The sequence below is a fragment of the Centroberyx affinis genome, unplaced genomic scaffold (assembly GCF_046629955.1).
Source record: "Centroberyx affinis isolate AG114_WGS23_722 - 3 ecotype Tasmania unplaced genomic scaffold, CSIRO-AGI_Caff_v1 ptg005393l_1, whole genome shotgun sequence".
NCBI classification, from domain to species: domain Eukaryota; kingdom Metazoa; phylum Chordata; class Actinopteri; order Beryciformes; family Berycidae; genus Centroberyx; species Centroberyx affinis.
This window is the reverse complement of record NW_027282698.1, coordinates 210,329-228,842: the sequence shown is the minus strand read 5'-3', so window position 1 is coordinate 228,842 and position 18,514 is coordinate 210,329. Positions and strand designations below refer to the sequence as shown.

The 18,514-nt window shown below is 39.9% G+C and overlaps 1 protein-coding gene across 1 annotated transcript; it reads left to right on the top strand.

Moving 5' to 3' along the window:
* The first annotated feature begins 14,346 nt into the window (after positions 1 to 14,346).
* On the top strand, positions 14,347 to 18,152 carry LOC139667266 (C-type lectin domain family 4 member M-like). The gene is made up of 4 exons (XM_071546718.1): positions 14,347 to 14,646; positions 15,693 to 15,821; positions 17,162 to 17,271; positions 18,020 to 18,152. The coding sequence occupies exons 1-4, from the start codon at positions 14,347 to 14,349 to the stop codon at positions 18,150 to 18,152; spliced, it is 672 nt and encodes a 223-aa protein (XP_071402819.1).
* Positions 18,153 to 18,514: the final 362 nt, after the last annotated feature.

The window sequence follows — 18,514 nt, the reverse complement described above, 5'->3', positions numbered from 1 at the left end:
AATGACTTGGCACAAACTGAAATGAGGGTGTTATGTACCACATCAGCAGGGGCACCATTTCCCAAGCCATGAAAATATTCCATTTAGAGGAAACTGTACTTAGGAGGGTTTATGATGTTGCTTTAATGACACGGGCTAATAGGAGATCTCAACGGCACGGTGGGTTTGTTGTGGAACTGATGGCATCTTGGGTTAAATACTAGTTGGAATCCTTTCAGATGCGTAGGTAATTCACTCGAGCCTGTCTCGATTGCCCTTTCAGCTGAGTTTACATCTGAATTTTTCTTAAGGACTGTTTCGCCGGGTTGTGTGGAGGGAAAGATCAATGCACTTCATCTTGATTTCAGATAACACAGTGTTTCCTCCAGGTCTTTCCTCCCAGCCTGCACGCTCAGAAGCATCTTAGCACTAAAATAATCTTCGCCAATTTATTTGAAAAGGCTTTGCGATTAAATTTTGGTCCTAGCCTTGATAGGTGTGGTATCACTACAGAGGCCTATGGGGAGCTGTATTAGCTGCAAAAGCTGACATCTTATGTTGTATCCAGACTTATCAAGCTTTTTTTTTAAGATTTTTGTGACATTATCTTATTGCACTGTCAGATCATTTTACTGGTTTCAACAAATTTGACTTTTTTTTTTCAGGATAATGTAACTTGTTTCAGGACATTTACTTTGTAAAAGTGAAATTGTCTTGGAGAAAGTTTCTTGTTTCAAGATTTTCTTCATTGTTTTATGATGATTTCTTGAAAGGAGTCACTCTGGCATGAATCAAGTGAAATTTATTGAAACCAGCAAGATTATCTGCCAGTGCAGTGAGAAATAATATCATAAAATAAGCTTGATAGGTGTGGAAACAAGATAAAATCACTGAACAACTTTTTGCAGTGCAGTTGTGGCTGAGCAACCTTTACCAACAATTACATCAACAATCGCTGCCTAACTGGTAGTACTAAATATGCTGTACATTATAAGGCTAATGCATTGTGCAACACTCATATGATTATGCAGCACTTCCAGCCATTTACTGACGCTGATTTTATTTAAATCTCTGTCCAATGCAATGACAGCAAGCAGCTCCGCACTGTAAAATATGTTATTATCTCAGACGAGGTGTGTGTTGCGTATCACATACAGAAAAAAGCCCGAACCTGTCTGAGGAAAAGTGTGTAAATCTTTACTGTACATTGAGAGCTACCTCTTTAAAGTGCCTCCCGCAGTTCTATTATTACCAGGGGATAGATTTCATGTTTGTCAAGGCAGAAAATAATAGCTTTGAAAATGTTATGTTCATCCATGAAAAATTTGAAAAAAGCTCTATTAAAATGTGCTGACTGTAGGCGAGTGCAGACGTCCCACAAGACAGAGGGGATCCCTTGATTTGTGTCCCTCGATTCAGCGATCACATATCATAAATGGTGTCGAGTCAGGGGGGGAAAGGAGCGGGGCTGCAGATGGATCCCTGAGGCACCCCATTAAGCAAAGTTTAACGTCGTAAGCATTTCTTGAGTTTCACCAGTATCAAATGCACCGCTGCCTATGAGGAGCCTGGGGATACACTTTTCAAGTAAGAATAAAGAAGGTACATTCAGTCTCAGTCCTCAAGCTATTCCTAAAAAAAACAGTTGAATCAGGATAAAATCAATTTATATCATCACATTTGCCGTGCCTGGTGTGAAGCAAAATAAACGTCTAGCTCCTGGATGAGAAGACGGGAGTAACTTTTGGACAAACGGGTCTTTTTAACCGGTTTGAAAAAGGGGGAATGGGGAGATTCATGGGTCTCCGGGAAGTTGGTCCTAAAAGTTGGCAAGCTCACACGGAGAGTTCCACTGAGGTTGGGAGATGTTCTGTAATTTCCGACCCCGAGCTAATCTGTACAGCCTGCTGTGCGGTGAGAGTGCGATTTCCACTCGGGCGATGACAGATTCGTTGCATTTGAACTCCCTCATGTCTTCCTCGTCACGTCTGTAATTAAATACACGCTCCCTGGGAGACAGAGGGGGTTCTGGGTAATAATAAAAGGCCTGCTTTGTGCGCACCCCCTCTCTGCTGCTGTTTCAGGTTATGTTTGTCGGCATAGTGACAAACCCCCAGACACGCTTAACATGGAATTTTAATGTTTGAAAAGTTAATCTCTATATCTGCCAAGAACTGTATCCGGTCACATCGGGCCACAACACTTTATATGCAGCTGAACGATCTTGTCTAATCTTAAACGACTATAGCAGATTTCTCTTTCTGTACACTATATAACTCAGAATATGTTTTAAAAGGAAATATATGAAGTTATTCGGCATTTAGGACCAAACAGGTTAATTCAATTGTGACAATTTGTGAAAAACCTGCCTTTTATGGTTCTTTAATCAAACTAAATTAAGTTTCAACAACATGTACCATACAGCATTCCCACCCCGACAAAAATGGCTATAAATCCAGTTTTATCGCTGCTGCATTCCTGAGGATAAATGTCCTCTCTACAGAACAGTATTAGGTGTCACTGTACAAACACAAAACCGATGATATCTCCTCCATCAGATGCGTTGCTCGTACAGTATCTTTGTGATGGAGGGTGTGGGGTCGTCTCACGCTGGGCGTTTATCTCACGTTTCATCCGTCAAGAACCAGCCTGCCTCTCTGATTCGGCCCCACGCTTCACAGCTTTACAGCTTTATTGCGCTCCTTTTGTCGGCAATTCCGTCGAGTAATCATAACCATGTTAAGTAATCGTATTGCGTTTCTCGTACATGCTACCCTTAAGAATAAAGGACTATACATATTATGCACGCCATGGCCCAGAAATCGCTCACGCATATACTGTATCTCAGTTTTCATCACACTGGAAAATGAATACTGGCTCTCTGCTGCTCGTACTGGTATTGCCATTTTGACAATCTTTTCAAGATCACATTGCGGCCTCTTACATGTGCTTCCCTTGAGCGTAAATGACTATACAGTATGTGCGTGGAACACAGTCTCCAGAAACTGTCCATGCGCACGCTGTATCTTAACTCTCATCACACTGGATAACGCACACCGGTTCCACTCTGCCGCTGTTGAGATTGCCGTTTTGACAAAACTCGTCCAAGGGAAAGGGGGAATGTTTATCATATCGGCCCTGATGCTGTCTCAGAATGCGGATCCTTGTGTTTCACTGTACACAAGCTCAGGCCGTTTATCAAGCTTGTTATGATGGACTCGGGTTTGTGTTGTCAACCCAGCAAATGATCTGTGACTAAGGCTGTCTCAGAGGCCTGGAGATGCACAAATGGCAATAAAAGCATGTTATTCTTACTGCTTCTGTTACACATAACATCATTTCTTTTGTGTTTTTTTTTACTTGAAATGAAAGTTTACATGTTTTTTTTTTATGTGTTGAGTGAGTGTCATTACCAGTGGTGGAATGTAACTAAGTGCATTTACTCAGGTACTGTACTTAAGTACAATTTAGAGGTACTTGTACTTTACTTGAGTATTTCCATTTCATGCTACTTTATACTTCTACTCCACTACATTTCAGAGGGAAATATTGTACTTTTTACTCCACTACATTTATTTGACAGCTTTAGTTACTAGTTACTTTGCAGATTTAGATTATTAATACAAATTATAAATCAACTAATAAATTATGATATATTTTTATAGGTTAAGCTACCCAGCAGTATATAAAGTAATTGAAATTAGCTCCACCTTTACCAGCTGCAACATTAAAGTGATGAACACATTAATGTATCAATAATTATAGTCCAATCACATGATATATATGTTTCTGAAATGGGCCATTCTGCATAATGACTACTTTTAATTTTGCTACTTTAAGTATATTTTGATGCTAATACTTTTGTACTTTGACTTAAGTAAGATTTTGAATGCAGGACTTTTACTTATAACAAAGTATTTTTACACTGTGGTATTGCTACTTTTACTTAAGTCAAAGATCTGAATACTTCTTCCACCACTGGTCGTTACCCCCGGGCCTTGGAAACCTGTAAAAATCCCTTTGTGTTATTCCAGAAACACATGGATGTCAGTGAGAAAATAAGCATTCTTTTTCATTCCTGAGAAACATACTTTTTGCAGATACGGATATTTTTGCTGATGTGGCTTCTGCTCAGTGCCAAGGGAATTTTATAGCGTCATAACGGTGTTAATTAAAAACTGCTGCACAAACACTGCAAGGGGGAATCATGCTTTATTGTACTTGTTATGGCTTCTTCTTAACATTTTGGCTTCTAACCACACTTGTAATTTTAATGATGTGTGTGTGTGTGTGTGTGTGTGTGTGGGAGATGGTGGGTGTTTGATAGGGCTGTTGATCAATACTAATGACTTTCATACTTGGAGTGGATGAAGTCAAACTCTGTTGGTGGTGAAGGAAAAACACGCCCCGAGGGAAAACCCAATACTTGCACTCATGGGAGGACCAGATCTGCGAATGTGCAAATCACTTTCATCTCAATTTGGTATATTCCTCTGATTGACAGTCTATCTGAACGGTCCTGATGTGGTAAACCCCGCCCATCTGGCACTCCAAGCAAGTTAAAGTGATGTTGAACTTTGATAGTACCTTGGGTTGTGTAGCTTCTTGGCCGTGATATAACTCCAAAATTCTCTGTTATCTGACAATTGGAGAATTGCATTTTTTTTCTCTCCATTCACTGCCATTGTATGGAGGAACAGGTCTGAAAATCACAGTTCTTGCACATAACAAAGCAGATTCTGGCAATATATAAAAAAACAACAACTAGTCATTCTGCTGAATTGTGGTCAAGTGAATTGCTTTCTTTATGTTTAGGAACAAAGAAAATAATATGTTTACCAGTAATTGTAAATAGGCAAAAAAAGGTAGGAGACAGAACTTATATAACCAATATATAAAAAACAACAAACAGCTTTTTCTTTTTCACAAAGCAATTCTCCAATCTCCTCTACCGGAGCAACAGATTATATCCAGAAAGCTACACAACCGAAGCCTCTACCAAAGTTCAACATTACTTTAAACCAAATGCTAGAAATTACAGTATTTGCAACTTCTTTCTCCCAGTCTGTAAGTTTGTTGTGTTTTGAATTCACATGACTTCAGGGCAATCTCTCTAAAAAAAAAAAAGCTTAGCAATGATTAACACAATTCTAATCTAATCAAACTTTACCATTCCCACTTGGACAAACAATTCAGAGTTTCATTGATAAAATAATCACCCGGGTGGTTTCCTTGGCTTGGCGATACTGTAACTGGATGTGGATCATTATCAGAGTCCAGCTTTATTTCCCAGCAGCACTGCTAGATTATTCCTCCATTACTGAGAGCAGTTCATAGCTGTCTTTAATGGACACATTCGGGCCGCGAGCCAGCACACTCATTTTCAACTCTGCTGCTCTATGAAATGAGTCACAATTAGGTCCATTGAGGTAACTGTCAACGCACGAATCCCGGCCCGTTTTTACTAATTAAAGGAGAGACTTTCACGGTGTTTACACAAAACATGATCAGATGTTGGGGAACAGCGGTCTGGTTGAGGGGGGGGGCAGCGATGTGTTTGATCTCCCTGGGGCCTCGGTGTGTCAGAGGCTTGATGGATCGGTGGGGGAGACAGGTCACCTGCATCAACCCCCCCCTTCCACAGTGGATGATGAGGGTGGTAGAAAGACGGGATTTAACTGACTGGTGCTGACTCCCCACTCTGTGTATGTGTGTGTGTTTGTGACTGAGTGTGTGTGCCTGTGTGTGTTCTTGTGTGTATGACAATCAAATGTCCTCACAAGGATAGAAAGAAGAGGACATTTTGCCTTTCTTCACTTCGTTGAGACGCTATTTTAGGGTTAAGATTTAGAGTTAGGATTAGGTTAGGGTTGGGAATGAATGTGGTGAATGAAGGACCTCACAAGTTTAGATTAGTAGTGTGTGTGTGTGTGTGTGTGAGAGAGAGAGAGAGAGAGAGAGAGAGTGTCGGAGAGAGAGAGGGAGAGAGAAGGAGAGAGAAACTATGTGGGTGTTTTTCTGAATATGTGTGTCTATGAATGTGTGTGTGTGTGTTTATACAGAAATGTCTATGTACTGTATGTGTGTGATTGTGTGCAAAATGCGTGCATGCATGCATAATGTGTGTGTTACTGCATGTATCGTGCATGTGTATGTGTGTGTATGTCTAAGAGTGGGTGTTTTTGCTGTGTATGCATGTGTGTGTGTGTGTGTGTGTGTGTGTGTATGCGTGTGTGTGTGTGTGTGTGTTTGTGTCTGCCTCTGTGTGTGTTGTCATTACTTTACTGTGACTAAGATGGCCTGAGGACAGCTCTCTGCAAAGGTGAACTACATGGTGAGAGAACGTGGGAGGAGAGGAGAGGAAAGGAGGGAAGGAGAGGAGAGGAGAAGAGGAGAGGGGAGGAGGGAAGATGAGATGAGGGGAGGAGAGAGGAGAGGGGAAGAGTAAAGGAGGGTAGAAGAGGAGATGTGGAAGGAGAGGAGAGGAGGGAAGGTGACAGGAGAGGAGAAGAGGAGATGAGGAAAGAGAGGAGGAAGGAGAGGAGGAAAGGGGAGAGGAGAAGAGATAAGAAAGGAGAGGAGAGGGGGGAAGGAGGGCAGAGGAGGAGAGGAGAGGAGAGGAGATGAGGGGGAGGAGGGGAGGGAAGGAGAGGAGAGGGAAGGAAGGGAGAGATGGTTGAAGCTGGAATGAGAAGAGAAGACAAGAGAAGAGAAGACAAGAGAGGAAGGAAAATGAAAGGAGAGGAGAGGAGAGGAGGAAGGAGATGAGATGAGAGGAGACGAGAGGAGGGAAGAGGAGAGAGGGACGGAAGGGAAGGGGGGGTTGAGGCTGAAAGGCTAGATAGTTAGCTGTCGGATTACCTTACCGCCCTCAGAGGCTGTCTTTGTGAGGGCAACTGACTGGTGCTGGGTGCCGGGTGGTGGGTGGTGGGGGTGATGGAGGGGGGGGGGGGGGGTTTGGGACCGGGCCTACCTGTGACTCACCGGCCACAGGTGTCAATCAAACGCGGCCTCGCTGCCAGAGGAATGCGATAAACAAGGCTGTGTGGTCTCAGAGAGCCGGGGAGAGCGGCGTCTACCTGCGGTCAGTGCAACAATGTGACAGCTGAATCACAAGTTCAGCTGCTCACAGCCGAGCAGCTAAAACACCTGGGGTGGGAGGACAGAACATACACCCCTATCCCTTCCTCTTCTGCTTCTTCTTCTTCTTCTTCTTTTTTTTAAGAGTTGTAACCGTACGCCGGGTCGTCCTGCCTGCAGGCGATGTGAGCAGAGGTTATTGTTCAGTCATCTAACAGCGCGCCTTTCTTCCTTCTCAGGTTCCACTTGAGCACTTTCATTTGTCGAGTCTGAGAACATTTTTCAAACCATAAACCACCAGATCTAAAGGGGCAAAACACTGATCTAAGACAGACCTGGATCAAATAGGGTTTGCAAAAAAATCTTAGCATTTATATTGACCTGCTTGGTGGGGTTTAGTACATTGTCAATCTGAAAGGTATCCTAAATTCACTTACATTTTCCTGTGATTGTCTTAAAGCTACAATACAACTTTTTGCCTTGCAGGCAGCAACGTGTATTACAAGCCCCGCCCTCCTCTCCTTCAGTTGGGCAAGTTCACACCCCGACACTGATGCCCTCTGTGGGATAATCTAACACCGCTAGCTTGCTACGTAGAGAATGGCTAGCAGTAGCTTCACTTCTCAGCCCTTTCTTCTTTCAGGGGGGTTAGGCATGTACACAAAGGGTCACAGATATATACATGTGTGTACAGTATATGTATAATACATGCTATTTTTAATTATTTTAGTTGGAAAATCCCATCCATTTGGCACCTAAGCTGTTTGAATAAAGTATTTGCAGATACAATTTGGCCCATCATCTACAGCTGATGATACTCAGGCAGGTTTTCAATTCAATTCAATTCAATTCAATACTTTATTGCCATGTCAACACAGTTGATAGGAATTTGCCTCAGTGTAGCTCTTAAGACCAGACAAAAAACACACACATAAGTAAATAAAATATATAAAATAAGAACAGCAAAAATAGTTATCACATTTATACATTCAAACATATATAATATGATAAAGTCCTAAAGTGCTTTGTGCTGCTACATTCAATTTTGGGGAAAATTTGGGGCAAAATTTGCCGGCAATGAGTATGAGTGAATGCACAATGGGCAAAAGAGGGCAATGGGCAATGGTAACTGACAAATTTGACAGCTGCAGGAGTGAAAATGAATGAAATAACATACTGGTGCCTGTGTATCATCACCTTAAGAGCAGTATGAAAAACGCAGAATGCTTGAAAGTGTGGTCCTGTGTAGTTCAATGGGTAGAGGAAGACACTATCATTAATGTAAGTTGCTTTTGGATAAAAGCATCCATCAAATAGCACATGTTATGTTATAATATCTGTCACTCATCCTGTGTTGTCAGCTTTCCTTTCAGCTACAAAGGTGGAGAAGAAATGAAATGGTTCACCAAGTGTTACTGATATAGTTCACAACCACATGCCACCTCCCATCACACATCTTCATCATTTATACATGAAGAACTTATTGCATTAACATCACATGGCTCTTGCATATGAATGATCTCTTTTGATGTCAACAGTCAGAGTGTACTGTAGGTCAAGTTAGAAAGCTGATAAAGATATTCTCCTTTCAGCGGGAGTGGGAATGGCTTGAATTTGGTGGGAAGTGTGTGTGTGTGTGTGTGTGTGTGTGTGTGTAATTTTTCCTTGCTCTCTGACTCTTACCGGATAAAAACAGACTCACCACCTTGTGTGATATTAGAGTAAAGGCTTTCCCATCTGTGTGTGTCTTTGGTTCGACTTACGAAGCATGAAGGATGAACGGCACCTGTAGCTGTTTGTGTCTGTGAACGTACATAAGTGTGTGTGTGTGCTTGTATGTGTGTGTGTTTACATGTGTGCCCGGGTGTGTGTGAGGGCAATTCGGTTCGCTACAAAACACAGAAGCCTCTATACTCTTTCCCTATGGACAGTGTGTCAGTGTGTGTGCTCACATACGTCTTAATGGCTGGATACAAAAAGATGAACAGTTGATTTATTCACTACAGTAGCGAGGCTGTGCTCCCCCCTGCAGCGAGCTCGAGTTTCAGGCAAGCTGTTCAAATATTTCATTTCCTACGGCATGAGGTATGATTATGAATTGTGATTATGAAGGAGTTTTAAGGCACACTCCATAAGCAGCAGTTTATTTGTCGTTCCGCCAAGATCTATTAAGTCTTGGCCTGCTGCCTTTTGAGAGCTTATATGGTCGATTTTGACTTTGCACTTAGCTTTTATGTGATTTTGATTTTATATTTGCTTATGCACATGGTTGTGTGTTATTTGTTTGCGACTTTTAAGTGCGTCAATGATGCTGCTTTCTTGGCCAGATCTCTTAAAAAGAGTTTTAATGTCAATGGGGCAATGTAGTTAAAATAAAGTATACATAAACAAGAAATATACATCGGTAACTAATGGGTCAGATTTTCCCTCTTACTCCTCTAACACTGATGTTACAATACAAGTCTGTTAGCTTTTTAAGCTGCACACAGTGAAGAAAAGTAACTTTTTTACACAAGTTACTTAATAATTTCAATTTATTTGCACTGATGCTGCCTTTGTTACTCATGTCTTGCTCTTTGCTTGCAGAAATTCTACAAGGTTACCTTTTATTTACTGGTTCAAACACCTATTTATCTCAACCTACAAAAGAGGAAACCTTTCTTTCTTGTCTGTCTATCTCTGTCTCCCCTCTTCTGCTTTAAACTCCTAACAATACCATGGGTTAATCTGCTATTTACTTCCTCTGCCCTTGACAAGGCACCGAGATGCTTTCATGGTACATGTAGCTACAGAACTGAATTCAAGCACAACAGAGCTTTAATTCACCACTCAGCGCTATCTAATCTCTCTCAAGCAGTTCAAACAATTCAGTCTGCCAAAGCCAGAGAAACACTCTCAGTGTGTCCCACCACAGTTAAGAGACAGCGCTAAGTGCTCCACATGGAGGAGGAGGAGGAGGGGGGGGGGATCAATACTTAAGTGCAGCACTAGCAGCTGCCTTGACAGCCTGTCTTCTCCCCAGTATCTAATGCAGCAGTGAGGAAAATCAAAACACCAACTGCTGCGGGTCCTGCCTGCTCCACGTCATCTGATAACCATCTCCGTCGTTTGGAAAATGTTGACAAATGCCACGTTTTTTTTTTTTTGTCATCTTTTCCCAGCATCTCGCTACCACGGCTCATCTTGCTTGTTGTTGTATCGAACATTTTCTGCTCGCCGAGGAATCGGCTTTTGCAAATAGCTGCTCTAAATCAGCCATTCAGAGTGTCCTTGCCAATGTGGTGACTTGTGAAAATGATGAATTACTGTAAAATGAACTTGTTTGTTGCATGTTTCAATGAGCCAGCCACTCAGATGTGTTTTGATGATAATCTTCACAATGAGACAAAAACAAGGTTTGTACAGACAAACAAATCACAGGAGGTCAAAAATGTGTAAATGTAAAAGTTTTTGTGTTTCCAATTGTCATATATCCATTTTGAGATAAAAACAGGTATATGAAACTCATCAGTCAATATTTAGAAAACAGACGATCCTAGCATCAAAAACAGCTGTATTAGCAGAAGTCTTAAGACAACATGTTACTTTAACAGTAAGTAACCTGTAATGTGCTTTACTTTCATGTCAGCAATCATTTTGTGAGCGGTGGTGTCAACGCCCATTACTTAGAAATTCATTAAATTAAAATAGATGGCTCAGTTTTTTCATGGAATGCACAGAAACATGACTTCCTCGTCCTTCGGTCACGTAAGACTCATTCGACCGTTAAACTGTGGGAACGAGGAAGAGAAACCAGAACAGAGAAAAGAGTCTGGAGCCAGAGAGAGAGAGAGAGAGAGAGAGAGAGAGAGAGAGAGAGAGAGAGAGAGAGAGAGAGAGAGGACGGAAAGGGCAACAGTACAGTGTCTGCTGGTATACAGTAGGTTAACTGAGTGCACAAGAACTAATACATACTTTTATAAAAGAATTCAGTACAAGCATTTATCCAAAGTAATGTGAGCAGTGAGCACATTCTGCAGTACAACTAGTTGCATGAACTGAATAACTTCTAAAAAAAAATCTTTCTCAACTTTGGAAACCCCTGAGGAGGAGAAACACTTTATTTTTAATACTTTCTTTTTCATACTGTGTGATGCTGATTGGCCTTCCTCTACTATTAACGCTGCAAGAATGAACTCTATTGAACTCTATTGCCCCCCACCAAAGGTGCAATTGTTGCAAAAAATATCTTGCAATTTTACAAATGATTCTTGTTTTCTCATTATAAAACACTTAATTAATTAATTAATAGCTGGTCTATCTATCTATACCACAGTAAGTGGTATAGCAATAAATACTGCAATAGTGCAACAAAATATGTATTAATATAAGCCTATTATTATAATTCTAATATTCTAATTTGTATAATATAACATTATATTATAAGCTCACCACAAGCTTTTATTATGGTATAAAATGCAATCTAACCCTCTTCTCTGTGGGAACTTAAGTTGAATGGTGAACTCCATTATTCTGCTGACTTCTGGTAAATGTTATCCGAACATTACCTAGAATCTGAATAGACGAGCCAGGCGTACATTTGTTCAGATTTGTTTAGACCAATGAGAGAAAAGTTTAAGTCACATCTGATGACACAGACGGAAAGCACCTCCGGTCTACTGCACTATAAAACATGCTGTAATCACTTGGTGCCAGCATCTCAAAGTGAATGCAATTATACTGAAACTGATTTTTTTTTGTCAGCTCTTCAAATCCAGGGTAAGTGTGATTGTATTGTTGTCCACTATCTGATCATTCCACCGACTGTTTCACAGGGATAGAAAGAGTCCTGAAATATTTTACTTAAGCAAATGTACTGCAGCTAAATGTCACTCAGTTGTACTCTACTATACTTGTAAGGGGTATTACTCAAGTAAAAGTGTGGCTCATTAAAATATAAGTACTTAGTTTCCCTCAAAAATCATTAAGATTTTGTGCATGTTCCCAAGTCTCACCAAAAATTAACAGTTTACAGGTTTTGTCAAATTCTTGCAAATAATTAGATTTCTGGGGAATGCTCATTATTTATTTGTTGGTCATTATCAATTATGGGAGGTAAATTACTGCTTTACTAGAACTCACTGTGCCCAATACTAAAATAAGAACAAAACAAAATACAATTAAAACTTAAAAGTATAATTAGCAATAAATACTTTTGAGTAATTAATTGGTAGTACATACAGACTACAAACAACAACATACAGACTAAAAAAAATTATCAGAAAATGGATGATGCTCTAAAAATCAACTAAAGAACAGTAACTATACTCATGACTAGTTACTGTTATCTGATATTATTTTGTAGTATTGTGAAAGTCTACTCAATGTGTGGTCAGCTACATTTCCTGCCCAGACCGATATTACCTGAATGTCTTCTCTAAACAGGGAACTTGAGAAAGTTCATACAGAGCCACTGGAGTCATTATCAGAATGGATTTGATGGATATTGATGACAACATATATGGACCTCGCAAGGACCTCACAATGGAAGGGCTTCTTACCCCAGGTAGGAGTATCAGAGCGCAGACACATGGGAAGAGAATGACAACACAAAATAGATAAGATGGCAATCTGCATTGACTGTAAAGCAGGTTTTTGGGAAATTGGCCTGTTGGTCAACTGACCCATTAAGTAAAGAGAGTATGCCCCGAAGTTATCCATATGTTCCTGATAGACTGTTCGCTCTGGTACTCCATGCTAACACTTTAGCATAGGCGACTAGCAATGTCCAATGTAATAAGACCTTTTAGTAACAAAAACTTGTTAGTGTTTTTTATTATTTGGCCTGTAGATTCATAAATTAACATTATTAATTAAGGTAACACTTTACAATAAGGGTAAAGTATTTAAGGGTTAGTTAATGCTTAATAAGCATTAACTAACCCTTAATTAACAGTTAACTAATGTGTCTGGTAATCATTTACTAATGGTGTTCATGTTAACTAAGGTATTAATTTATACATATTTAATAGTTTATAAAGATTAAATAATGTATAAGTTAATACCTTAGTTAACATGAACACCATTAGTAAATGATTACCAGACACATTAGTTAACTGTTAAGGGTAAGCATTAACTAACCCTTAATTAATGTACCCTTATTGTAAAGTGTTACCAATTAAAAAAATGAAATACAACTAACTCAATATAGCTCATGAGACCAGGTTTATTCAGTCTCCCATCACCCACCAGCTTCACTGCAAAGTGGGAAAGTAGCCCCGTTCAAAACGGGTTGTATTTACTGTCAATTCGACCAATCTCCTTTTTTTGTTATCAACTTTTTTATCGTTTGATATGGTTAATTCGACCAATCTCCTACACAAAACTGCCAGACATGACCACATATCATTTAAGATTAATGACCTTTTGCTTTGGAGCTACTACAAGTTCTAATTTTCTTATAATACTAGTTGTCTACGTAGCATGGAGCCTACTATCACTCAACATAGTGTATGATAAAGTGTTAGCATGGAACAGATGTGCTACTGTGTGTCTGATTTTGGTGTCTTTGTTCTCAGAACTTACTGGGTAAGTTGACCAGTCTGCAGTACCAAAAACTATTATTCTCTGGGGCACAACTAAATGGTGAAAATTGCTACCAGTCTGTATAAATTTTTACCATTGTACAGTCTGCTGACTGCGGAGACATTCAGCCATGTAAAGGTTAAGAAAAACTACTAGTACCAGTTTAGATACAGAAAAAGATTAATTTAAATGTGACTTGGATGGTAATTTACAAGTAGGGGACAAGTATCCCTTAAATGTATTTTTCATGTTTGGAACCACCTCTCTATGTGCATCTATACTGACACTGATTCCAAAAAAAGAGTTAATGATAAATACCTTTGATTCAGTGAATTTTCAGGAAAGAAAGCAGCCCTTCAAATGTGTGATCAAGTGTCTGGGATTGCTGTGTGTTGTCCTACTGGCCGGTAACATCGGACAGATTGTCTACTGTAAGTGTGTTCACAAAACGCCTCAGTGATTTATTGAACAACTGCATTCTGCTTTCTAGGCATTTAATCTCAGTCAAACATTGAAAAAAGAATGTTAAAGGTGATGATCATACAGAATAGAAAGGGGAAACAACTACAATACAATCTATTTAGAATTAAATACTATTTCCATACACAGCCAAACATCTTCAGTAATTTAAGGCATTGTTTTTTTTTATCCATTTTTCATTTCACAGATGAAGGATTTAGCCGTCCCGCTTCGGGAGACACAACCCAGGCCAATTACAACGCTATGACTCAAGAGCAGGGCCATCTCCAGCACGATTGCAACACGACTACAGACAGAGACCAGCTACAGGCCAATTATGATTCCTTGACTAAGGAGAAGGAACAATTAAAGAGCGATTACAACAGCACAATTCAACAAAAAGAGAAGTTACAGACCAATTACGACAATCTCATTCGAGAGAAAGACCTTTTACAGACGAGATATGACAACGTTACGAAAGAGAGGGGCCAGTTTCAGGACAGCTACCACACCTTAACTGCAGAGAGAGACCAGCTACAAGCTAGATACAACAGCCTGTCGAAAGTGAAAGATCAGGTTCAAAATGACTACAATTCCTTAATTACAGAGAGAGACCAACTGCAGACCAGTTTTAACAACGTGACTGGAGAAAAAGATCAGTTACAGGCAAGTTACAACACCTTAAAACAAGAGCGAGATCAGTTACAGACCAGCTGTAATGTAATGCAGAGAGAACGTGACGCGTTACAGACCGATCGCAATACGCTGACTGCAAGCAAAAACCAGCTACAGACCAACTACAATACCCTGCAAAGAGAAAAGAATGACTTACAGACCCGTTTCAATACCCTGACGACAAATAGCAACCAGTTAAAGAGCAATTACACTACACTGAAGAGGGACAAGGACCAGTTGCAAAGCAATTATAATACACTGACTACAAGTAAAAACCAGCTACAGACCAACTACAATACCCTGCAAAGAGAAAAGAATGACTTACAGACCCGTTTCAATACCCTGACGACAAATATCAACCAGTTAAACAGCATTTGCACTACAGTGAAGAGAGACAAGGACAAGTTGCAAATCAATTACAATACACTGACTACAAGTAAAAACCAGCTACAGACCAGCTACGGTACACTGAGGAGCGAGAAAGACCGGTTGCAAACCAGTTATAATACGCTGAGGGGAGAAAAAGAAGAGTTAGAGACCAATTACAGCAGCTCTGCTACAAGGGAAAATCAGTTGCAGAAGGAGATTGACAAGATGAAAGTTAAAATAAGAGGTAAGATTGCTTTTTTTTTCTTGCATACCTTACCACAGGAAATCTTTTTGGCATTGTCACTTTGTGATAGTTCGGTAATTTGGGAAAATATTTAAATGACATTGCGGGTGACGATTGACACACCTGATGATGACCAATGCAGGTCAAAATATTTGTGGCCTATAATAAAACTTTTGGGGGAGAAAATGTATTTTCTTTAAAATGACTGGTAATTTCAAGCATTCTTTCAGAGTTCTTAAAACTTTTGTCGTTGTAATGTATTGTCATTGTCTTACATTTTGACCACATCTTTGCAATTTGTACCATAGAGATGTCCTGTCAGACAGGCTGGAGTAAGTTTGAGATCAGCTGTTACTACATTTCCGCCGAGAAAAGGAACTGGACAGTGAGCAGAGAAGAGTGCAAGGACAAGGGAGCAGATCTGGCCATTATAAACAGCAGGGAGGAACAGGTGAGAAAGAAGGAAACAAGCAAAAGAAAGAAAAGCGGGTGAGTTAAAGCTACAAACCAGGATCGATGCATCGCCCCACTGGCACCAGATCAGAACACTAAAAACTCTAAACTCTAAAGGGTTTTCCAGTGACAAAGAGCTAGCTACATTTTTGCTACACTAATAAAATTAACTATTGATGTCATTACCATGCTAATTAGCATCAACATGCTAGCTGGGCAGCAAGGTTAGCTTTTGCTAAAAACAAAACTATTATTTTGTGATTCCTCTGCATAGCTGCAAGATCAAAAAAAAAAGTGCCAAAATCAAAAAAGCAACAATCTCACATATCCATTCGAATGTGTTTTTTCTTTCTCTCTGCATGAGCACAAATCGTTTGTAGCTTTGAAATGTAAACAAGGCAATGATGAAGTCAATCAGAAACAAATATGTCACCTTGTTTTGATGTGCAATTGTAGCACTCCCCCTCGGTCAATCAGTGTCATTTTGAAAATGCTGAATCACAGTGGTGAGATGCACCATTCCCCCATGTTTAGTCCAAATCTGATCAGCGTGTCTGAGATGTGGACTGGAACGAGACAGATCCATCATCCTTCCGGGTGCAATTTTGGTGAAGAAGGAAGGAAATGGATGATAAATATGGTGCGCTGCTCAAGATTTTGACAGCCACATGATGAACCAGCCAATGTGTGCTCACATTCTAAACTCAGGTTTTTTTTGGTCACAATACATGATAGACAATCAAATGCACCTGTTTCTATTATTTGTTTTAAAATATGTGTTTGTCTATATCAGTGGTTCTCAACGTGGGGTCCTTGAGGGGGTCCCAGGGGGTCCCCAGCAAACTGATGAATCGTTAAACTTCATTTACAAGAAGTTAACACAATTAGAGAATGTAGAAGAATGACTGTTTTGATCATAGTTTCTCTGTTATCTCTCTGCCTACAATACAGATAGTCATGTAATTCTGGACAAAATCATATCTAACAATAAAAATATTCTCAGATTTGGGTCCGAGAGACAAAATCTCAATGGTGGACTGTCCAAATGGGGGTCTGTGGCTCTAATGTGGACTAAATTAGGGCTCCTTGATATGAAAAAGGTTGAGAATCACTGGTCTATATGGATGAGACATGCAGTTTGTTTGGAATAAATAGAAGAAGAACTGGGTAGTTAGCATGAGCAGCGATAGCCACCATGACTGAACAGACAAAGAAAAGAGAAACTCAAACTGCATCAACAGAAAATCCAATGAGATGGTGCCAAAATCAAAAAAACAACAATCTCACAGATATCCATTTGAATGTGTTTTTTTCTTTCTCTCTGTACCACACTACCAGATATTTGTCAATGGGTTATCTGTGTCTGGCACAAACGCCTGGATCGGTCTGACGGATACGATTACAGAGGGGAACTGGACATGGGTGGATGGGACACCAGTCAACACCACGTAAGTTTACAGTCAGAGTGTATTAACCAAAAACTATTCTAGCACTATGATCACTTTTGACAGCAGTACATCTAGATTGTTTCTGATTAAGGAAATACATATGTATACGTATGTTGATGTCCTTCCTATGTATTTTGTTGGAGAGCATGCCAGCAACTTGGAAAACAGCTGGCAAGTGAAACTAAAGCCCTGTTCACACAGGACTATTATTGCCCGGAGACATGAAGTGATTTGTGATAATTGCGGAGATCGTCTGTGATTTTAATCCCATTTGAATCTGACATGTCTGTAATTTGTAAAGTAAAAATGCCAGCGCAAATTACCTTCCATATTTTGATGGACACACAGCTTCCCCGATAATAACTGATCCCCTGCGAATCGAATTCTCTGTAATTTCAGCCATAATTTGTTTTTTGCATGTGATTTATTTTTCTTCTGCTTCTCCTAGATGCGCAATTTCTGTCTTCCTCCAGTCATAAAAAATGGAAGCGGCCGTAAAATCTGTAGAGGAAGGTTTTTACTGATTTCAGCAAATTTCGAATGCATTCCGCAAAATGAAGAGTATGGAAGAGGGAGTAATGAATTAATTACATGAGGTCCCCACATAATACTAATCCCATGCAAATAGGACTTCATTCAGAAAAAACAAACAAAGCTGTCATTGTTTTTATCTGTATCGGTCAAAACAAAGCCTGAGTGGATCTGAGAGAGGAGAAAAGTGTTTCTGTCTGTGTTCTGTGTGCTGCAGGTACTGGCAGATTGGGCAGCCCAATAGCTACAGTGGAAACCAGGACTGTGGAGAAATGGTGCACACATCAAGCTTGGGAGAATGGAATGATGATGGCTGTTTTGCTGATCAAGTCTGGATCTGTGAGAAATAGCATCATAATGATTTATATTGTTTATGGTGGTGTGTGTTTTTTTATTATGATTCTGATGTTTTGTCTTCAGTGTTTAATGATGTTAATAGACACACAGTGGGAGAAATACACTGATGGGCTGCAGACCCATCCCCCACCCATAGATTTACATCAAAACCACATAGGTTTAGTTCACGGTGAACCAAATCCAAACATCTATTTTTCATTTTTAGCTGCCATAATGTAAGGCAAGTAGAGACTGTAGTAAAGTATTTGCCAATATTCATTCCAAATTTGAAATCATTGTCATAACTATAAATATTTTGCTGCCTAATCGTTTTAAAATATAAAATTGTTTTAAAATATACACTACCAGTCAAAAG